The sequence below is a fragment of the Ostrea edulis genome, chromosome 7 (genome assembly GCF_947568905.1).
Source record: "Ostrea edulis chromosome 7, xbOstEdul1.1, whole genome shotgun sequence".
NCBI classification, from domain to species: domain Eukaryota; kingdom Metazoa; phylum Mollusca; class Bivalvia; order Ostreida; family Ostreidae; genus Ostrea; species Ostrea edulis.
Genome location: NC_079170.1, coordinates 43464335 through 43488917, shown reverse-complemented (window position 1 = coordinate 43488917; position 24583 = coordinate 43464335). Strand labels below are relative to the sequence as shown.

At 35.7% G+C, this 24583-nt stretch overlaps 2 protein-coding genes and 1 long non-coding RNA gene across 6 annotated transcripts in view; 2 read left to right on the top strand and 1 right to left on the bottom strand.

Annotated features, from left to right (window-relative positions):
• The window catches only part of LOC125653733 (uncharacterized), a 35492-nt gene that overhangs the window by 4835 nt on the left and 6074 nt on the right, over window positions 1–24583 (top strand). The window contains exon 3 of one of the 4 annotated variants that reach the window (XM_048883309.2): window positions 8093–9619. The exons of 1 other annotated variant lie outside the window; for it this stretch is intronic. In XM_048883309.2, coding sequence (XP_048739266.2) covers window positions 8113–9619 — 1507 coding nt within the window. In that variant the 5' untranslated portion in view covers window positions 8093–8112. Of the gene's footprint in view, window positions 1–8092; window positions 9620–23344; window positions 23704–24583 lie in introns of those variants that run through there. 2 more of the 4 variants (XM_048883310.2, XM_048883311.2) reach the window with 2 other exon arrangements.
• LOC125656500 (craniofacial development protein 2-like) lies at window positions 4009–6177 on the bottom strand. The gene has a single exon (XM_048887102.2). It carries the CDS (start codon window positions 5343–5345, stop codon window positions 4680–4682), a length of 666 nt encoding a protein of 221 aa, XP_048743059.2. The 5' UTR covers window positions 5346–6177; the 3' UTR covers window positions 4009–4679.
• On the top strand, window positions 16166–18264 carry LOC130048166 (uncharacterized). Its single transcript, XR_008797014.1, has 2 exons — window positions 16166–16441; window positions 17596–18264. It is a non-coding gene; the product is annotated as an uncharacterized LOC130048166 (long non-coding RNA).

Here is a 24583-nt window from a genome sequence, read left to right as displayed (position 1 = left end):
AATCAATCAATCGATAATGACATTGCGTGAATACAGAGCACTTCTAGAAAACGCAGAAATATCACTGATTTACATGTACTTATATTTTGACAGGTCAGTCTAAAACGGGAATTCGAATGTGATCTCTTATTCATATGAAATTTACACCGATCTGGTGCATCTTCAATCGGATTATAGAGGAATAAAGTATGTTACCATGTCACTGCTGAACTGTAGTTCTCCGGGGAACTTTAGGATATAGCGGGGCGTTAAGATATAGCGAAAATATTGAGATATTGCGAAAACATTGAGATATAGCAAAAACAATGAGATATAGCGAAAACATTGAGATATAACGAAAACATTGAATATAGCAAAAACATTGAGATAAAGCGAAAACATTGAGATATAGCGAAAACAATGAGATATAGCAAAAACATCGAGATGTAGCGAAAACATTGAGATATACAAAAGTGTAGCGAAAATATTGAGATATAGCGAAAACATTGAAATATAATAGCAGAAATCTTGAAATATAGTTCCCTGGGTGGGGGGGGGGCATTGAAATATAGTTTTCTGGGGGGAACATTGAGATATAGTTCTCTGGAGAAATTTGAGATATAGTTCTCTAGGGAAATATTGAGATATAGTTCTCTGGGGAAATATTAAGATATTGTTCTCTGGGGAAAACTTTGATTTATTATAGATTGTAGAGGAAATATTGAATAGTTCTCTGGGGGAAACATTTAAATATAGTTCTCTGGGGGAAACATTGAAATATATTTACATTTACTCTTAAATCCTGTGATAATATGCATCAGAGAATTTTGAATGATACGCGCGTTATTCAATTTGTATGCACGCACCGTTGCAGGTATGAGACTACATCTTTCAAAAAAAAAAATTCATTGCTTAAGTAGCGGAAACATTGAGACGTACATGTAGTTCGTTATGGGAAACATTGAGATATAGTTCTTTAAGGAAAACATTCAGATTTAGTTTTTTATTGGAAACATTGAGATATAGTTCTATGGGGAAACATTTAGATATAGTTTTCTGGGGGAAACATTGAGGTATAGTTTTCTGGGGGAACATTGAGATATAGTTCTATGGGGAAATATTGAGATATAGATCTCTAGGGAAATATTGAGATATAGTTCTATGGGGAAACATTGAGATATAGTTCTCTGGGGGATATATTGAGATATAGTTCTCTAGGGAAACATTGAGATATAGTTCTATGGGGAAATATTGAGATATAGTTCTATGGGGAAACATTGAGATATAGTTCTCTGGGGGATATATTGAGATATAGTTCTCTAGGGAAACATTGAGATATAGTTCTATGGGGAAATATGGAGATATAGTTATCAAGGGAAATATTGAGATATAGTTCTATGGGGAAACATTGAGGTATAGTTCTATGGGGGAAACATTGGGATATAGCAGAAACAGTGAGATATAGCGGAAACATTGAGATATAAGTCTCTGTTGGAAACATTGATATATAGTTCTCTTGGGAAACATTGAGATATAGTTCTATGGGGGAAACATTGAGATACTGTTCTCTAGGGAAACATTGAGATATAGTTCTCTGGGGAATATATTGAGATATAGCGGAAACATTGAGATATTGTTCTCTTGGAAAATATTGAGATATAGCTGAAACATTGATATATTGTTCTTTAGGGGAAACATTGAGATATAGTTCTCTGGGGAAGCATTGAGATATAGCTCTGTGGGGAAACATTGAGATATAGTTCTCTGGTGGAAACATTGAGATATAGTTCTCTGGGGGAAACATTGAGATATAGCGGAAACAGTGAGATGTAGCGGAGACATTGAGATATAGTTCTCTGGAGGAAACATTGAGATATAGCGAAAACATTGAGATATAGTTCTCTGGGGGAAACATTGAGATATACGAGAGAGCTAAGTGATCAACTCCTTATACATATCTTCGATTTAAACCGCGAATTCATATCGTTGCATGCTTGCATCATCGTCACAAAGTGTCTATCCTTTTTTCCACTACAATTGTGTTCAAACATCTTCTTTAAACATTCATTAGAAAAGTGCCATGTGAACTGAAAACTGACAGCTTCAAATAATTTCGTTTCACATTGTCATACAATGTAGTTACATATATATAAGGATACTAGTCAATTCGAACCTAGTTGGTTTTTTATTTATTTTTAATTCAAACACTATGTACATATTATGTCTTAATTTATATTAGAATATAAAGATGAAATTTCTAATAATAATAACATTAATATAAAATGAAAAAAAGTAATTCTTCTGCACATAGAATAAAGCTCTGGAATGATGCGAGAGTAATCTGATGTCTGCCCCGCCACTCCCAAGTGTCGCCTTTTGTCTGTCTTTTTATATATATATATATATATATATATATATATATATATATATATATATATATTTCCTTTTTTAAAATAGTATAAACGGAGTGGTGGGAATTGGCTGTGTGTAGATGTAAGATAGATGTATGTATACTCGTGAGTTCAAGAATAAGTACACCTCATCTCCACCCCCAAATAAAATCCTGAAAATTATACAGTCATATATTTATAAAACAAATGAAGTTTGAGTATATTTACAGTATTTAATTGATATAATTCAAACTATGATAAACTATAACTATTAAATTCTACATTTTATCCAAACTTTTTCTACAGAAGGTTATTCACAATGTAAATGTTTTAACGAAAATAACAAACTGAATTTTGATGATCTTGATGATTATGTGCGTGTGATATACCTACCTACCTAGTCCTTGTTGCGCCCGTGGGCACATAGGGCAAGGACTAGTGTCTTCCACTCCTCTCTGTTTTTAGCAACCTTTTCAATTTCGCCCCAGGTAATGCCAATCTCTCTCATTTCTGTTTCAACGGTCCTCCTCCAGGTGGTCTTTGAACGACCTTGTTTTCTTTTCCCTTCTGGAGTCCATCGAAGTGAGACCATAGTGATGTCATTGATGGGTTTCCTTAAGACATGCCCAATCCATCTCCAGCGGTATTTCATAAGTATGGTGCGCATGTCTGAGAATTTTGTTCTTACATGTAAATTCTCATTTGTGATTTTTTCAGGCCAAAATATCTTACAGGTCTTTCGGAGACATTCATTGTGGAAGCTTGATAGTTTGTTAATGTCTTTCTCCGTCATCCTCCAACATTCCGCTCCGTACAATAGAACTGACAGGACACAGCTGTTGTATAACCTCATCTTGGTGTTCTTGCTTATGCTGTTTGACTTCCAGATGTTCCTACGATTGATAAAGGCACACTCTTGCTTTTCCTAATCTTGCCTTGATGTCTTCTTCCTCACCACCATCTGTTGTAACAATGCTACCCAGGTATGTAAAAGATCTTGTACTTTCCAGGTTTTTACCATTAATCTGTATTCCTTGTGGATGCTTGATATTCAAAGACATAACCTCTGTTTTCTTTATGTTGATGTTCAATCCAATTTTGCTGGCATTAGATTGCAGGTTTGATGTCTTTCGTTGCATGTGTTCCTCAAGGTGTGACAGTAGGGCAAGGTCATCTGCGTACATGTAGTCAAGATCTTCTAGATTGGAAAATAGGGTCCACCTGATGCCGTTGTTGTTTCCACTCGGGGTTGATCGCATTACCCAATCTACTGCAATCAAAAATAGAAGGGATGACATTACACATCCTTGTCTTACCCTAGATTTCACGAGGAAGCTTGTGTCTGGTTCTCTGCCAACCGTGCATCTGAACTCGGAGTAGAAAGCTTTAATTAACTCCACTATCTTAGCTGGTATTCCATAGTGTCTTAAGATTTTCCATAAGCTTTCTCTGTGGATACTGTCAAAGGCTTTCTCAAAATCGACAAAGTTGATAATTAATTGCCTCTGCCACTCTGTGCATTGCTCTATGATGTTTCTGAGTGTGAACACCTGGTCACAGCAGCTCTTTCCTTTTCTATAGCCTGCCTGTTCGTCTCGCAGTTTGCTATCTACTGCTGTCTTTCTTCTATCAATTATAATTTTACTAAAAACTTTGCTAGGTATGGAAAGTATGGTGATACATCTCTAGTTATTGCAGTTGGTTAGATCTCCTTTCTTTGGCAGTATAGTAATGCTCCCTTCAGCCCATATATTTGGTATGATGTTTTCGTTCCAGATCTTGCAGAAAAGTGGGTGGGGTATAGTTGCTGCTAGTGTGGGATCAGCTTTAAATATTTCTGGTGGTAGCTGACCGTGTCCAGATGCTTTGTTATTTTTTAGTGTCGTAATTGTTTTCATAATCTATATTTTTGACGGTTCCTTAATGTTTATTACTAAGTCATCTTCTGCTTCTTGGATTTCTGCTAATACAGTGGGTTCTGGTCTATTAAGAACCTCTTCAAAATGTTCTTTCCACCTCTCATATTGCTGTCTTTCTGATGTTATCAGTGCTCCTTGTTTGTCTCTTACTGGCATGTTTGCGTTTCTTCTCTTCCCACATAGTTTTTTGATTATCTGGTAAAGATCTCCCATTCTCTGCTCGGAGGCAGCTTTCTCAGCTTCCTTTGCCATCCCTTCTATAAAGTTTTGTCTATCCTTTTTTAACTTCTCTATTGCTGCTGCTATATTGTTCTGCAAGTTTATCTTTTATTATATCAGAGTGTGTGTTACATAGCTTCCTCTTAAGGTCTTTTCTCTTATCTATTAGCTTTCACGTTTCTGATGTAATCCATTCTTTATGAAATTGTCTTCTAAAGCCCAATACTTTTTCGCTTGTTGTGCTGAAGGTATCTCTCACCCTGTTCCAATGTTCGTCTATTTGGTTTTCATTTTCTATGTGGCTGTTTTGTAAGACGTGGAATTTGTTTCTTAGCTCTATTCTGAAGTTTTGTTTGATATTGTTGTCACTAAGTTTCCCTGTGTCGTACTTTTTAATATTTGACTTTGGTGCTATTTTCTTCAATTTCAACTTGATGTTAGCAGTGACTAGGTGGTGGTCACTCCCTACGTCAGCTCCTCGTCTTACTCTCACATCTTGGAGTGACCTCGTCCATTTACCATTAATTGCGATGTGGTCAATCTTATTCTTATCTCGTCCTCCAGGTGATGCCCATGTTAGTTTGTGAATATCTTTATGTGGAAAGAGTGTTCCGCCGATGACAAGGTTATTGTTTCCACAAAATTCTACAAACTGCTCTCCGTTTTTATTCATGACACCACATCCATATTTGCCAATCACTCGCTCGAATCCTGTGTTGTTGTTTCCTACTTTTGCATTGAGGTCTCCCATAACTATCGTCAAATCATGCTTAGGAATCGTTTCTTTCAGCTTGAAGTGCCTCATAAAAATCTTGTTTAACATCACTTTCTGCATCATTTGTTGGAGAATAGACCTGTATTATGGGTGTTTTGACTGGCTTGGTGTTTAGTCTTGCTCTTATTATTCTTTCATTAACTGGATGATATTCTATTAATGACTTAGCAGTTGGTTTAGATAAAATGATTGCTACTCCTTCATGATGACGTCCATCTTTTCTCCCTGAGAATACTATTGTTTCTCCTGTACTTGTTGTATTCTTTCCAAAATCTGTCCATCTGCACTCACTTACACCTAGAATGTGCAGCTTGTTCTCTTTCATCTCTCTTAAGACTTGAGCCTGCTTTCCGGTCTCATACATTGTACGGACATTCCAGAAGCCTACTCTTAGCTTGGTTCTCGTATTCAGTATACTCTTCATGCTGCTACCTACCTGTTGGATTTCACTAGAAGCATTCATACATGCAGGATTCTGCTGGTATCCTGAGGTCTGGAGAAAAGTTGAATTATTTCTAGTCCTTGTTTCCGTAATCAATATTTTTTTTTACGAGAAGGAGAGATTACCCCCTTGTTCAACCTCCAACCTGTTGGGCCAGGGATTTGTATTCAAGGTTACCTTCCTCTAGAATGGTTCCCTACCTCAGATAATGAATCCATTCTACCCAGGTTTTATATCAGAGTTTCCTTCTCCTAGATGAGTTACTTGCCAAAGTTGACGACACTCATCTGGCCGACCATTTGCCCATGGTTGGGTTAAGGTTGATGAGTGCTAGGACATGTCCACACATCGGTGGGCCTACACACTGCATCTCTGGGGCCCTTGCTGCTCCGAGATCCCCTGCAATTCAGCCTGTGATACTTGATCCCAGTTGACGTGCGTTGCCACGGGGAGGCATTGAAGGAGTCTTGGTAATGTAGAGGCTTTATACTGGCAAGGAAAGATTTACGCATTTTACTTTCCTTTTCACCTACAAGTAGGCTAGCCAGCGGCAGCATTAGATCTACAATTTTGATCTTAGCCACATTAGACGCATTTCACTACCCTGTGATGATTCACCAACACACGTGCGTGTGATATAAATGTATACAAAATGTTATGCCCGAGGACGAAATTATCTACTGGTCATGGAATCATGTGCTTAAATTGGATGCATGTAAACCACTTATATGGCGATCTAAGTAGAGGCAATATCGAGAAGAAACTACTGGGAAATCACGTGATGTTTCAAGGGCGTCATATGCCGCTCCAATAATTAAAAAAAAGAGAGAGTGAAGAAAAAATGATACATTTATGAAATATGTAACGACGATCTCTGTTCATTTGAGCGGAGAACACGACTAAGTCATTTGTGGCCAATAAAGCAGCAAAATGTGAAGTCTTTATTTTTACACAAATATATCAAAATAATTATCGGAAAATATTACGATTTGCAGGTAATATGAACAAAAGGAAGATACTGTAAATTGTGTTAAAATCACAATATCTAACATAATATAAGATTGTTTTTTAAAATCATTATTGTCACACACATATTTCTGCTTTCTTTCCACTTCCAAGAAGAAGAAGGTGAGGGGGGATAATGTGCATTAATCAACATATTCATATCAAATTTCATAAGCTTTCTTACGACAAGAAAAATAAAAAAGCTGTGTTCTTTCAATCCCAGAACAATCAATATTTGAACCGAGGATAATGGCTACACATTGTGTACACACACTCTATCTGCTAAACCAAAACATATCAATGTGATCAGTACTTACCGGTTTGCTATATCTAACATGCAATGTAAAATCAAACTTCATTTTATATCATACTGTGTCATCAGGTTATAGTCAATGACAAAAAGAAATAATATTATTAAGATGCTGGTGGAAATCTGAATTGGCCCGACCCTCTCCACCTTCCCTTTCCAATCGTCTCCCCATTGTTAAATACTTTTTCGGCGCCCCCGTATTACATATCTTGGAGAACATGTGCATTAAGTCAAATCATTGTAAAACTTTTTCATACATGAACAGATGAAAAGTCAATGCACATTGAATGTCTCACGAACATGTACAATGCACGCCTTTATCAGCTGACATGTCGTTCGGGTGATCTTTGTTTTCCCGCCGATTCTTTTCTAAAGCTTGATTTATCTTACTTTCCCTGTTCACAAAATAAATTTAGATTTGGCCACAGCTGATATCGCAATGCAAAATATCGTTGAAATACTACATTCCGGAAAACGGAAACGTTGTTTCGCATCTACATGTACTTTGTGACGTAGAGCGATGGTGGGACTTTTAATCCTACTTAATAAAAAAAAATTCTATCCGAGTTGGAGTTATTTCATTCAAAATATTTAAATAGAACATTAATGTGGGGAAATTAGTCCCCATACTAAGAAGGCATTGTTTTTAAATATAGAGAGAACATCTCCAACACATTAGTATGGCAATTAACTGGGTTCAGTTAGACTAGCAACTTAGCATGGCTACATCAATAGGTATAGAGCTTCGAGTTTTCAGTTCGCATTCGACTTTCTTTAATGACTGAATGTTTAAAGGTATTTATGGACACACGTGTACTTGAAAAATATGAGCTACGAATTTTGAAATTGACATGACCTAAAGGATGTTGAAAAGGTTTGGTAAGTCGGTACATGTATCCTTTGATTGACTTCCAGAACCTTACCTGGCAACATCTATCCACCCTTTACAGTAATTCAATCAGAACGTAATTAGACACTGCACCCACTGTGCGTTTTCAAGTGAAATATACATATATAGTTTCTAGATGTGATTAATTGAATTTTTCTTTGCAGTATACATTCCCCTTGTTGTCATGGCATCCAGTAAATGTACTGCGTGCTCACAATGGACCGGCTCGCTGACACACCCTTCCAGGAAGACCGTGTTCCTCATTGTGTTCAGTGGTATGGTCGTTTGCTCTCTCTTGGTTCATCTTCATTTAGATAGTTCTAGGAAGTTTGGCATTTATCACGATCACTGTGCAAAATGGACAAATATCTCCGATATTGTGATTCCAAACGACAAACAACTTCATCAAATGTCCTTGTATACAATATCGTGTCTGTATCAGCGTTACGTCACTTCCCTTCAAAGTTTGTGCACCGAACCAAAGCGTTTTGGAAACGTAGATTACGGGGGTGCTCGAATATGTATGGACAAAGGCGTGGTGCCAAGCACCGGATGTGTAGTGTACAGTTACAATCATGATTTATCTGAAAGATTCGTGAAACAAATGGAAGCAAAATTTAAAAGTGCTGTTGTCTTTTTTGGCAGAGACATATTTTCTAGTCATTATAGTGACATGGGAGGGTTTAATAAGATTCTCACAAGTCAAGGTCGTGACATAAGTGTAGTGGTTCTGAAAATAAACTCTCGAGATTTTCCGTTGTTTCGAAATTTTACTGAGAGTTTGGATAGAGTGTTAGTAAAACAGATTATCCTTGAAATTCACTACGATAGAGATAGTGAGTCCAAGTCTGATTACGTCACAGTTCTGGCTGCATTGCGACGCTTGTACACTGGTAATTACCTCACGTATTGGTTTGATAGAAACTGGAACTGTGTGAAAAACGAGAAGAAAATGAGCAGAAGAACAGGATGCTTTACTGTCAACTTGTTCCGGAAAAATACGAACGATTCCACTCCGTCACGTGAGATCGACCTACCCAAAATATCTCCTCTAGGAACGAGTCCAATCGATAAACAGGAAATGATGAAATACCAAGACATCTACCTGAGATATATATCGAAGCATCAGATCCTCTGTAAAGAAATGCTGCGTTTAGGTAATATTGTGGATGGAGGGTGGGATATATGCCACGATGTACGGTTTCGCCCGGGGTCAACTTGTATCGTTTATTCATTTGGCATCGATTACGATTTTTCATTTGACGAAGACATGGAGAAAACGTACGGATGTGACGTGTTTTCATTTGATCCCAGCATGAATATGGATGATCATAAACATTCCGACCATATTAGGTTTTATCGGGTTGGTCTCGGTGACAAAAATAAAGATATATGGGTTGGTGGTAAGAAATGGAAAATCGAGACTTTGAAAACCATCCAAGAAAAACTGGGGCATACGAACAAAAGAATAGATATGCTAAAAATAGATATTGAAGGAAACGAAATAGCAGCATTACCGGAAATGGTTGAATCTGGGGCACTGAAAAATGTCGCGCAGCTCTGTCTAGAACTTCATCATTATTACGATCTGGGAACTTTGAGAAAATTGCACGATATTGGTTTTAGGATATTTTGGGCTCATCAGAATCCATTCGCTGAATTTTACGCCAATGGTGAATCGTATTCCTATGGTATGGAAGTTTATTTTGTCAATATTAATATGGCGAGATGATACACAAACTCCACACCGATGAACAACTTTTTTATTTGTTTACGGCAGGCTGTGTGCTGGGTGCTTAACGACAAGGTTTAGAATTGGTTGTTCGTCTCAAATGCACACATTAGTATATATTGTAATAAATAACGATTTTATAAACGTCGGGCTTCATAGGATTTGATAACTAGGCCGCTCTATACTTCATTTTAAAAAAAGTTATAATTTTACTTTTTTTTTTAAAAAATGCATGAGGATATGAACTGCGCCGGTTCACACCGGCATACATGTACTTCATGAAGCGCTAACGGAATATCGGAACCATTATTTCGTCTCCGATTCCGTCGTGGTTTTAATAATTAGTATGCCCAACAAGGTCGTTTTCTGCGTTAACTTGGGCAACTTTCAATAGACAAGCACTTGGTTATTAATTATTATCAGATATATTGAGTTCAGGCACAATTAAGCGTCGATTTTGAAAGATGAGGGGTGGGGAGCAAACGGAGAAATAAGGTGCCATTATATATGTAAAAAATGTTTTAGCAAGAAAAGCAATTCTGCCCAAACCCCAAAATCTTAAACCCCAAGGGCAGGGGGTCGGGTGGGGGTGGGGTTGTATTCTTCAGTACATGTACGTGAGTTAAATACTTACATTTCTACTACCTCACATCGCCATTATAATAATGCGATAAGTACGTCACTATGATGTCAAGAAAACGGAGGGGGTGGGGGGTATATGTTGAGCACTGTAAGTACGTATCTGGGAATCGATGCATAAATTGTGATTATTTATATCATTTCATGGTGGTTGGTTTTTTTAATGACTCGAGAAAATAAATCTCATTAAGTAAATTTTATATCTACATACGTACATAGAGGAAATAAACTTTTTATATCTTCGCTTTTAATCATCAGAAATTTAATCCAATAACTCATGTTTTTGGTACTAGGGCATTCACTTACAACATTCTGCAAAATAACTTACAAACCAGGTAGATATTTTTGTATCAGAAATGAGTCGTCTTTAGCCCTCACTATTTTGTATACAAGTTGCCCAAGTGATGCTTAATTTTCGTACCTTCTTTTCTGAAGAGTTCCAAAAATTCCTAGTTCCGATATCCCGTATTCATACTCGCATGGGGGCCTCCGTGGCCGAGTGGTTAGAGCATTGCGCTCAAAATCACACGGCCTCTCACTTCTGTCGGCGAGTGGTTAGAGCATTGCGCTCAAAATCACACGGCCTCTCACCTCTGTCGGCGCGGGTTCCAATCCCGCTCGCGCTGGTAAGTGAGAAAGTTTCCCAGTTTACTTTCGGAAGGTCGGTGGTCTCCTCCCAGGTACATTGTATCTGGGTTCTCTCTTCCACCAATAAAAACTGGGCGCCACCATATAACTGAAAAATTGTTGAGTGTGGCAGAAAACATCAAAACAAACAAACTTACTCGCATGTATTTTCAAATATCAAATTGATTTCTTATATTTACATTCTGATTTCTTTTCTCTCGTAATGCCCAGTCTTTGTTAAAGTAAAAGTTTTCGATACAATAAAACAAAGTTTGAAATATCAGTTTTGTTGAAATATTCTTCTGTTGTGATTTTTAAAACATTATCACAAAATTCTTCAAGATATAACCGCTTTTTGCTCGGAAAAGTCGAAGTATAAAAGTTTTTAATACTGCAAATAAAATCAGTTTTCACTGCAGTCAATCAAAGTTTTCCATAAAGTAAAAAAGCGTTTTAGCTCACCTGAGCTGAAAGCTCAAGTGAGATTTTCTGGTCGCCTGTTGTCCGTCTATCCGTCCGTCTGTAAACTTTTTACATTTTCGACCTCTTCTCCAGAAACACTCGGCCAATTTCAACCAAACTTGGCAAAAAGCATCCTTGGGTGAAGTGATTTCAATTTTGTTCAAATGAAGGGCCACGCCTTTGTAAAGGGGAGATAATCACAAAAATAGGGTGGGGTCATTTAAAAATCTTCTTCTCAAGAACCACTGGGCGAGAAGAGCTGCAGTGTATATGAAAGTTTCCTGACATAGTGCAGATTCAAGTATGTTAAAATCATGACCCCCTAGGAATAGGTTGGGGTCACATTAGGGGTCAAAGTTTTACATGCGAATATATAGAAAAAATCTTTATATATGTGCCAAGGTGACTCTGGTGAGCAATGTGGCCCATGGGCTCCTTGTTAATGTTAATTTGGTAGAAATATGTACTGTACTGAATATTGAGTATAAGCAACTAAAGCACTATGAACACTAAAAGCCGGAAGCACGAAAACTGAAACAGGAAGTGATTTTTAAAGACAATAACCCATGGCAAGGTGCTTTTAAATACATCTTAAATCATAAAGTTGAAATCATAAATCGTTAACTAGAAACATAAATCTCGTATATATATGATAGAGTCTTGTTCACGTGCTCATAATTGTATATTGTGTACATGATTGTATAGTATGTGTACATGATTGTATATTATGTGTACATGATTGTATATTATTTGTACATGATTGTATATTATGTGTACATGATTGTATATTATGTGTACATGTACATGATTGTATATAATGTGTACATGATTGTATATTATGTGTACATGGTTGTACATTATGTGTACATGTACATGATTATATATTATGTGTACATGGTTGTATATTATGTGTACATGTACATGATTGTATAATATGTGTACATGATTATATATTATGTGTACATGATTATATATTATGTGTACATGATTGTATATTATGTGTACATGATTATATATTATGTGTACATGATTGTATATTATGTGTACATGATTGTATATTATGTGTACATGATTATATATTATGTGTACATGATTGTATATTATGTGTACATGATTGTATATTATATGTACATGTATATGATTGTTTATTATTTGTACATGTACATGATTATATATTATGTGTACATGATTATATAGTATGTGTACATGATTATATATTATGTGTACATGATTATATATTATGTGTACATTATTATATAGTATGTGTACATGATTGTATATTATGTGTACATGATTATATATTATGTGTACACATAGGTGATTGAACATGTATTACACTCAGGTAAATTGGGTACATCAAAATATCTCCCGAAGTCCGATCTGGTCCGTTGCATTTTCTCCCCACTCGATACAATTGAAAAACATATAAATAACGAGATATAGAGATTTTGAACACCGATTGATGAACAAAATTTACATATGAAAAACTGAGACCTGGGAATGCTCATATAGATATATTCATAACCTTCACTGTTACCTTGTTTTAACATGTTTCTGAAGACGGCTCATAAACAATAGAGGGCTGGGGTATCTATTCATTTCAATTGAATTTTGTTATATTTTTATGTACTATATTAAATTTATTCTGTCATAACTGTTCTTTGATCTTTGGAGAGGGTTTATAGAGGCATTGTGCCTGCTGCCTAATCATATTTATGCATGTATTTTTCTACATATACATGTACATGAATAAAATACTGTTGAAATCTATTTCAATTGAATTTTATTGATAAACCCGTGATGTAGATTTTAGGTCAAGTGCATGTATACGCAGTGATTTTAAAAGTCGAATGTTTGTGAGATATTGACTTTTCAGTTTTCTAATAAGTTAGAAAGAATGTTCAATGAAAAACGAAGTTGTGTAAACATAGATAAATACAAGAAAATTTTAGATATCAAAATGTTACTCTTGCAAAGTAAGAGTTATTCCCCTTTATGTAATAAAATACAAGCAGTTCTTCTGATTTTGCAATGGTCAGTTACAATCAGGGGCGGATCCAGGAATTGCGGTTAGGGGTGCAACTTTATGAAGCTGGGGCCGCCTTGAGCCCCCCAGTGGGTTCAGGGCTAAGTCCTGCATGGTGGGGGGGCCCAGCCCCCGCAAGCTCCTTGATTTTATAGATTTTATAAGGCTTCAAATATGTCTCATATGTAGTAATTTTTACTATTTTCTGTCATTTATGATAGAGGGAAATCAATATAATGACTCAAATTTTAAGGAATTTTGGAAAAAATGTAAGTTCTTCCAATAAAAATAATTCAATAAATTAAAAGATTTTGTCATTTATTGCTCTGAGAGTGGAAGAAATTACTGCTTCTTTTATCGTTTACATTTTTCTAAACAAGAGACCACGATTTACCTTGAATTTTAATAATTTTAATTAGATCCGCCACTGACAATACCTGCCAAACGTTGTTCCTAATGTCAAGCATTGTAGATTTTATATTATGTCCTTCATGAAAAGTCTGAATATAAAAAAAAAACCTAAATAAACAGCATGTATTTCTCAATTATGATTTAATCTTAATAACATTATTTTGTAATTCAGTTGTATTTAAGGTAGTACCACACAGATGCGTAGAATTTAATTTTTCCTAACATTTATTTATTTATTTTTAAAACCTTTGATATTTTTTCTTAGGAAAAGAACCGCTTACTTTGCATGGTATGAGAGAAATATATCCTATCATTTTTGTCCACAATGTCCAGTGGTCCGTGTTTGCCCAACTCACTAAAAGTGTTATGAGATTGATCACTATTCGTTATCTTCACCTTTCATACATTCTCTCACCAGAGGGCGCGTTACGCAAGCTTCACATACACCTCTGTCAACGCTTTGAATCACGTGACAATATAATCACATGATATAAACAATCATTCTCGGTTTCCTTTCCCTTTAAAAGTTCAGGCAACAGGTGATACATCAGGCTCTTTTCATAGCCAACTGACACTTTAATAAGTGCATATTTACCATTTAGCTGTTTGTCTCTTATTTTACAAGTTTTATCGCATTTTTACAGCCTTTTTTACTTTTGATTCCATGTTTACATTTAAATCTCCACCACGTGTATATCCTACATTCATACGCATATTACGAAGTAGTTCCAAATTTATGATCAGAAAACGGCAATTTTAATCAATTTACAGTAAGCATCAATATGATTGCACCAAAAACATATCATAATATGCATTGACTAAATATTTAGTCCAAAACATAAATGTTGGATCAAAGAAACTTTTACAAGATTTCTGTAAAAAGCCGTTGACAGAGGTGTAGTGCGAGGAGCGCACGGAACTCTGGGTAGAGAATGCCTTTCATAGTGTCAAATATAGGGTATCAGAACCAGTTAGAAGAATGTAGAATTAAACTTTCATGATAAGAATATGCCCTATGTAAAATCAACTACAGAGATTGTTCAAACCTTAACAATACTTTTTATAAAGCTGACCTATTTGTTACTAAATCTCAGTAAAATATTATATTGTAATTAATATACACCACAATGTAAGTCATTATAACATACATGAGCTAAAACACATGATGGGGTGTTGATTATCATGAACTTTAAACGCTGTAAATTTGATGAGAAGGTTTATCTTTTACGACATCCAATCCGACATGCATTTTGTAATTATCAATATCTCAAGCTACATGTAGCACGTGTAAATTGTGTACAAATAGAGATATTGAAGACGAATATCACATTCGATTCGAACCTTAGACCTTTCGCAAAGTCTATCCACTGAGGTGGATGATAACCAGTGCATGGAGAAATTAAGCAAATAGATGGTTTATATGACAAAAATCCTTACTACATATATAGTAAATAATAATTATGATATTTTATTATATTTTTTAAAATTATTTATAAAAAAGAATTATCTAATGTGAGTGAACTATAGTTACCTGTACATTTGAATTGGGGGTGGATTTTAAGTAGGTCAATATCCACGTACCTCCGTCTCCATTCCTTAAAGTAATGGACTTCGGCCCCCTCGGAGCCTCGTCAGCAGTACTTTAAGGAATGGAAAAGTACTCAGTCATTAATCTACCCTTCAAGTACTGCACGGTCTATTGTATGTATACCACACGCAGTACATGGGCATTATCATCGATGATGTTATTCGATCCGCCAACTTAACAATATCGTTATCGTGGTTTTATGTATAAAGATGTTTAATTATAGATAGTCGGCACATGGACTAACTAGTTACTAATACTTTTATATTTTTACACATGTTAACTAATCATGTTATTTATTCCGTTTTTAAAATTCACATTTACGGAATAAATGCATGCTATCGTAAAGTTCGCTGATCGAATAACATGGTTATGCCAGTACATGGTATTGAGCGAATAAACAAAACTAACGACTGTCGAGTAGGTACATGCACAGGTGCTTGTGGACAGGACTTCCGGTACCCCCCTTCTTTTATTTTTAAATGTTCAATTCCTTGGGTATTTCGGACGTATTTTTGATAAAGTATGTAACTTCAGAGTTTATCTATTTCAATGGAATACACAAATCTCGCATAGAAACCGTTTTTAAATATATTATGATCGGTGATATGGCCTTTTTAAAAACGGTTTCTATGCGAGAATTGTGTATTCCATTGAAATAGATAAACTCTGAAGTTACATATTTTATCAAAAATACGTCCGAAATACCCAAGGAATTGAACATTTAAAAATAAAAGAAGGGGGGTACCGGAAGTCCTGTCCACAAGCACCTGTGGGTACATGTAGGTGTGTTGAATTCAGGCTCGTTACAGCCGTGTTTCCGTCCGGCTGATCACTACCATGGTCATCAAATCCTGGAGCCACCGCGACGAATCACGTGATTTCTTTATTAGTCTGTTTCATGGGATGACGAGTTTCTTTTCCCTGTCACATACATGCATTGTTGCTTTTGAACACTGACCGTGGATCTCTCATCTAACGATGCCATCATTCTGTGTATTGTGGACAGTGCCTAACAATGATATGTAAAGGTAGGACACGATCAAGCCAATTAATCAATACACTTAAGAATGTAGTAACACGTGTTGGTATTCATTGAAATCGGTGCATGTCTCGTTAATTTGACCACGTTTGCTGGTAGTGTGTAACATAAAGCTGCAGCACACAAAAGTATCGTAATATTTTTTATCTCAATCGATAAATACCGACTTATATACGTTGTATATATTACAAACAAGAGATCGATATAGTGGGGAACTTTCCACGTGCATTATCTATCCTTAATCACTGAAGGAATTATAACGATCAATGGAACACTGCATGTAGCAAAACTATCACTTCTTCGACCGGTTACCATAGTGATGTATAGGATAATCACATGTCTCAGCAGTGACGGATCTAGCGGGGAGTTAGGGGGTTGCAACCGCCCCCTCTCTTGGTTGAACAATTACAATTCTTTAACGTAAAAGGTCATTCGTTTGCCATGCTGGGGTCTTCACTCCCTCTTTGGAAACGCCCCCCCCCCCCCCAAATTTCTGGATCCGCCCCCTGTTGTCTGACAAAACAAGACCAATATAATTCCATGCTTGGGGTTTCGCACACCTGTGGTGAATACATATGTAAGTTCAATTTCTACCATTGATGTATGTAATTACATTGTGTAGGGTCAGGTGTACCGGAGTTTTCACGAAGAGTGTGCGCATAATAAAACTTCAGCATTTGTGATTTTGCTATGCACACGACCTACGACTAAATAGTTTGCATTTAAACAATAGAATGCTTTCTTTGTTGTTTCATCGGGGTGATGAAGGTAGCTAGCATTGCAGAAATACATTCTTTTGATGGACAATTTTTTTTATCGATATCTAGCTCAAAGTCCATCCATGAACTGATGAATATAACATAATAATTGGCATTGCTATAAAATGTAATTGTAACCGGCATTGTTGTTTCCTGGTGTGATATCATAGTGTGTTTATAATGGTGAATTTTTTCCTTTATATTAACACCGCGAGATTTCAGGCAAAGTTACTTTTCAATATTGAGTTTCAAATTACATATACCTGAAACACCCCATACCACCAACCACCACCCCAACCTTTCCACCACTGACAACAATCGCTAAGCCTATAGTACATGCATCAAGCGTGTTAAGATATCACATGACCAATATCATTTCCTTCAGATTTCTCTTTTCGATGGATCAGGAAGTAGAATTGAGGAGGCTAGTTTGATAGCAAGTTTTGTTTACTTCAATGAGATTGCTACCTATACTGTACAACTGTAAACAGCACCTATACATGATACCGGCATTTATTCTGAAATTATTCAGCGGATTTACAGGTAATGCAAATTAATAGCAGTGAACTTATATATCTTATCATCACCCGTCGGCAATTCAGTACGACATCGATCGTGTACCGGAAGAAAACATAACATTTTGTGCATCTTAGAAAATTGTATGAAAAATTTATACATCAAGTTCAAGTTTCTTTATTCACTGAAACCAACAATACGTGATACATGATGTCAAGTACATGTGATACATTCCAATGGGAAAAAGGATACAGGGAAGAGAGACACAAACATAATCATGTTCACATAAGGAGAGAAAAGAATGGAGCGAGAGAAAAAACCCAAACAAAATAGATTATATGCATGAGTTATGGAGGACAGACTAAATCGTATATTTTTGTTATAAACAAACATAGGTTTCTCAATTTTTTAACACTTGTACTTGACATTATTTCAGAAAATTTGACCACATTTGGATTTGTACAATACCTTGAATGTAAAAATTGTTTTCTTATGGCACACAATGATTTGCATTCTAAAATAAAATGAAACTCGTTTATAATTTGACCTGAATTACAAAGTGTACAAAATCGTTGATTCAAAGGAATATTTGCCCACCTGCCTGTCTCTACTGGGAGCCGATGATTCGAGATTCTGAATTTGATAAATATTTTTCTAAGTTTAATAGGTAAATTTTCAAAGTATTTTTCACGATCAAAGTGGGACTTAAAAATTCTATAAATTTGGCCTTTTGATGAATTATTAATATCACTTTCCCATTTTTTGAATGAATTGATCACTTAAACGTTGTTTAACAATAGCAAGCGCCATATTTTTGTCTAAAGAATCTTGCCCCTCCCATATATTTGGGACACCACATGAAGACAGGATTTTGTGAATACAATTTATCCAGGAATTGCTAATACCTTTTTTAGAATGTTGCAGACGTAAAAAATTATACAATACACAGACAATTTTGTTTTCTGTACAAGTCAGTAGATTAGTCCAAAAAGAAATCATTTTCGTAAAATCATTTACAGTATATATAATGGAAAACGCCCAGTATCACCATACACCATATAGGAGGGTGTTTCAGAAATTTTAAATGTATATGTTCAATAATATCAAGAGTTTCATAACCCCAAATCTCACAACCATATGTCAAAACTGGAACAACGATTCTATTAAAAAGATCAAACTGAGATTCGATAGGTAAATTGAATTGTCTTATCTTATTCAGAACACTGTACATCGCTTTTTGTGCTTGTTCACAAAGATGTGTTTTTGCTTTACAGAAAGAGCCTGACCGAGAAAATATAATTCCCAGATACTTGAATACGTTTACAATTTCTGTGGCATTGCCATTGTAATAGAATGTTTTAGTCGGCATTCGACCTTTTGAAAAAATTAAAATCTTAGTTTTGTTAACATTTACATTCAGTTTCCATCGTGAACAATACAATTAAAAACTATTTAAAGTATTTTTGTAAGTCTGCATCTGTTTCAGCCATAATAACAATTTCGTCAGCAAATAGCAAAATAAAAAGTTTCAGATATACATATAATTCATCTTCAAATTCAATTATACTTGTTACACTTTGCAAACCAACAATGTTTTTATCCAGCAAAAAATGTTCCAGATCATTGATATATAATATACATGCATGTGATGATTGTAGGACGAATTTCAATTGTTTCATTGGGTGGGAGGGGGGAGGGGCATTCCGAACGTTTGGGTTCCTTTGATAGTTATGATTATTACAACCAATTCTTACCACAGGGTACCCAATTTTGATGATTGAAGCAATAAATATTAAATAATCTTATTTGTCCAAATGACAAGAAGCCATCTTTAAACGACTGGAATTTTCCTCAAGCGTTTTTACTTCATAATTTTTTTTTTTCATTTAGATATATGCATGTAAAAATGTTTAAGGCTTAATTTCAGACATGGTGATAAATTCAAATAATGTATGGAAAATTGTTATTAAAATGTCCTGACCCCTCTTGAGGATATAGCTTGTTTAGTTAAGACATTAATCTTATAATTCTTTTCTTGATGGCGGTATCACAGGGAATATTGGACGGAAAACTTCATCAACGCGCGGATGACAATGTTTTCCGTCCAATTTTCCTTATGATACTGCCATCAAGAAAAGAATTATAAGATTCATTTCTAATCATTTTATTATGTTTTTAAAGTAAACCAGAGTTGTGGGGGTTTTTTTTCATCAAAAAACTTTCAATTATGCTTTTAAATAATTTTGTTTTCAAATTCAAACGACGTTTTTATTTGTCTGAATTTTTTAAAATTATGATTATTGTATTTTGTTATGATGACTCGACCTCTAAGGAAAGAGTAGCGAAGAAGGATAACTCTAATTGATCAATAGGTATATTCTTGTACAAAGCCAGGCCGAGTTTTCTCCCTTCTGGCTGCATCGTCCACGAACTCAGTCAGGCACACAACACCACAAACATACCATTAACTGAGAATATATACTTCAGCTAAATTCTGATTGTACCCCTGATTCAAAGATTTGTTTTAAAATACCTGCAGATTTATTTAACCCCCCCCCCCCAAATGCAAACATGGGAAAATTTTTAGTTGCTTATGAAAATCATTTCGAAGTTAGTTAGAAATTTTGACTTACTAGTAAGTCTATTCTCAGTTTATAGTCTTGAGGGCTGTTTTCGGGCAGGGCCAACGTGGCAGGCAATTTGCTTGTTTACACGGACGTACAAAATGTAGGAGCGACAACCCAAAGCACTTGTGCAATATAAGAATAAATTGAATTGGAATTGCTAATTGTAATCTGTGCCGTGATTTCAAAACTCTGTAGATTTCCACTTGAATTGGACATTTACTTTTGGCAAATAGACTTGAAAATTCGGCTAAAGATTCTATACTGTATAATGTCTTGTAAGTGTCAAAGGAAATTAATGACACGTATGCAATTCATGGTTGTTAAAGTCATTGTATATGTGTAAATTATAGTGCAGAAGCTTAATTAAATATTCTATGTAATGCCACTTCGTTCAATTTTTCAATATTCAAACTTTTTTGAAAATTCAACAATTCATGGTTAAACCAAGTCTCGTCTAGAAAGTTGGATACCTATATAAAGCTACGCCAAGACAGCTTTTTAGCTCACCTGAACCGAAGGTGAGCTTTTCTGATCGCTTTTTGTCCGTCGTCTGTCTGTCTGTCTGTCCGTCTGTTAAACTTTTCACATTTTCGACTTCTTCTCCAGAACCACTGGGCCAATTTCAACCAAACATGACCAAAAGCATCCTTGGGTGAAGGGCTTTCAAGTTTGTTCAAATGAAGGACCATGTCCCTTTCAAAGGGGAGATAATCACAAAAATGCAAAAATAGGGTGGGGTCATTTAAAAATCTTCTTCTCGAGAACCACTGGGCCAGAAGAGCTGAAATTTACCAGAAAGCTTCCTGATATATTGCAGATTCAAGTTTGTTCAAATCATGGCCCCCGGGGGTAGGATGGGGCCACAAGGGGGGATCAAAGTTTTACATACAAATATATAGGGAAAAACTTTAAAAATCTTCTTCTCAAGAATCACTAGGCCAGAAAAGCTGAGATTTACATGAAAGCTTCCTGACATAATGCAGATTCAAGTTTGTTCAAATCATGGGTCCCTGGGGTTGGATGGGGCCACAATAGGGGATCAAAATTTTACATACAAATATAAAGGGAAAAACTTTAAAAATCTTTTTCTCAATAACCACAGAGTCAGAAAAGCTGATTTTTATGAAAGCTTCCTGACATAATGCAGATTCAAGTTTGTTCAAATCATGGGCTCCGGGGGTTGGATGCCCGGGGCCACAAGGGGGATCAAAGTTTTACATACAAATATATAGTTAAAATCTTTTTCTCAAGAACCACTGAGCCAGAAAAGCTGATTTTTACATGAAAACTTTCTGACATAGTGCAGATTCAAGTTTGTTCAAATCATGGCCCCCGGGGGTAGGATTGGGCCACAAGGGGGGATCAAAGTTTTACATACAAATATATAGGGAAAAACTTTAAAAATCTTCTTCTCAAGAACCACTAAGCCAGAAAAGCTGAGATTTACATGAAAGCTTCCTGACATAATGCAGATTCAAGTTTGTTCAAATCATGGGCTCCGGGGGTTGGATGGGGTCACAATAGGGGATCAATGTTTTACATACAAATATATAGGAAAAATCTTCTTCTCAAGAACTACTGAGCCAGAAAAGCTGATTTTTACATGAAAACTTTCTGACATAGTGTAGATTCAAGTTTGTTCAAATCATGGCCCCCGGGGGTAGGATGGGGCCACAAGGAGGGATCAAAGTTTTACATACAAATATATAGTTAAAATCTTTTTCTCAATAACCACTGAGTCAGAAAAGCTGATATTTACAAGAAAACTTTCTGACATAGTGCAGATTCAAGTTTGTTCAAATCATGGCCCCGGGGGGTAGGATGGGGCCACAAGTGTGGGGGGGGGGGGGTCAAAGTTTTACATACAAATATAGGAAAAAGCTTTAAAAATCTTCTTCTCAAGAACCATTGGGCCAAAGAAGTTGACATTTACATGAAAGCGTTCTGACATAGTGTAGATTCAATTAAGTTTGCACAGGGTAGTTTGGGCCATAATTGGGACTAAGGTTTTACATGCAAATATATATGAAAAGTCTTCAGATATGGGCTAAGGTGACTCAGGTGAGCGATGTGGCCCATGGACCTCTTGGGTTTTTTTTTGTATGAACATTGTTTGTACCATTACTAGAAGGCAACATACGACAGTGTAAAATGTAATTTAAATCTTGATGGAGAAGAAATTCATTTTTCGAGTAGACTGTCCATATTGTAACCCTCAAAAATAATTCCTTTATCAATGGAAATTAAGAAAAGTATATATATATATATATAAGGGAAAAAAACCAATCTTAATAACAAAAAAAACAAAAAAAAAAAACACCCAGTTTCATATTTATTTATAAAAGTAACGAAAATTTGTGATTTTAATTCTAATGTTGACTATAGTCCTATAGTCCTATACTTCTATTTTTGTGTGTTGGACATCTTTAAAAAGACGGCAACATATACACAAATTCTTCGGTTATTAATTAACTTAAATAATACTGAGTGGAAATTAATACAGTTTCTCCACCTTCAACTTGAGGGTGGTGTTCGGTATAAAGATGTTTTTTTTTTTTTGTTTTTTGTTGTTTTTTTTTTATAACTAACGAGTTGTTTTCATCGCACCGGAAGGGGGGGGGGTCGCAATTAAATGTTATACTTAAAGATAAATGATTCAAAACTGATAACCATTAAACAAAAAGTATTTTGATACAAATACATGCAAGTTTTGTTTTCTATACTGGGCAACTCTCTTGACCCTGGATAGTCTTGATATAAGTCGATATTCAGAAGCAATAGACCTATTCAATAATTGAATTGAAGTAGGAACGGTAACTTTGTCGCAATCTTCAATTCATGAAGTGTAAGATTTAAATTAACAAACTAGATACCCCGTGAGTGCTATGAGTCATCGGCAATGATTGTTTGGCAAAATTGGTTCATGAAATTGGGTGGTGCGGACTAAACATACCCTGCTATAGGTAGGTTTTAATGCTGAAATCATTAAGGAACTTTAATGCCCTGTACAGTTTAGATACGAAGTAAAGGACTCCATTTGTACATGTATCAATGAAGTGGGTTTTTTTTTTTTTTTAACGTTTGTGTTTGGCCCCCGTTTTCTATGTCGTACAGGCACATATCTTTTGTTGGACATTTAATTTTTACAACCTTGACACTATCGAAGGAAATCAATACTGCTAGAGATCGAGTCCCAGGGCCTAGTACTAGTGCATTGTATTCATAACGTCATAAACAGTTCAACATATGTCTCAGCTCTCAAATACTATAATTCAAATTAACGCGAGAAAGGTTTAATGAAACTGCCTGCTTTAGGAGGTTAACGGAACGTGCTCAGAGATGTCAATATGGTAAGGTATCGATTCTTTTTAAAACCAATCTTTGACTGTGTTAAATATATGAATAATCTACCTCCGGAAACTGAGTATACTCAAGAAATTCCGTGCTACCAACTCCGTACCTCCTATTGACTCGCACATTGTCGGATATTCCTCTGTGTTGTTTGTACAATATGGCTTCGAATTCGTAAAAAGTCAAAAGAAAAACAATTATTGATTGGATTTCAATATTCATTAGAAGTAACACTGTAGTCTCGCCTGAGATTCTTTGGACTATCTCGGAGCAGCCCCTCATAACTAAATTTCACTTCCAGCTTTGGTCGGTATAATCTGCACTTATGTGACACTGCTGTTCGTTTCAAATGTTAAACTTACTCCCTATCACTATCGGTTTTACATTGCGTACCGTCTTCTAGGTATGAAAATCCCCAAATAAAAACAGTCACTAAACGCTCCATTCAAAAGACGTCTCCCTTAATGTGATTGTTTATATCATGATTATGAGGAGTTCATATACTATATGTCTCTTCCCTTTATTGGTATGGGCAACTGCCGAGATTTGTAGCAATATTCAAACACTTCATTAAGCGTCGAGATCTCATTAAAATTCATGAAACTGTGTCTATGCAGAAAAATTCACACAATGTGCCTTAAAACACCTAACTCGGGGTATTACACACGTATATGCAGATACAGCCGTAAGGCTTTATGGTTAAGAGAATAACATTGATTATCGAGGGCACGGGTATGTTTTTTACTGCTAGTTTCTACGAAGGACATGGTTTAAAGAGACAAAGTTTTAACGTATTCTGACACTGTGGATTGTACAATGGTAGGCTGTTCGTACTCTTAACAATGAGAATTGGACTCATTGCATTCACTGTGGGACTGT

Bases quoted from the DNA above. Each gene is read 5' to 3' on its own strand.
- LOC125656500 (XM_048887102.2), bottom strand. From the start codon at position 5,345: ATGATGCAGAAAGTGATGTTAAACAAGATTTTTATGAGGCACTTCAAG.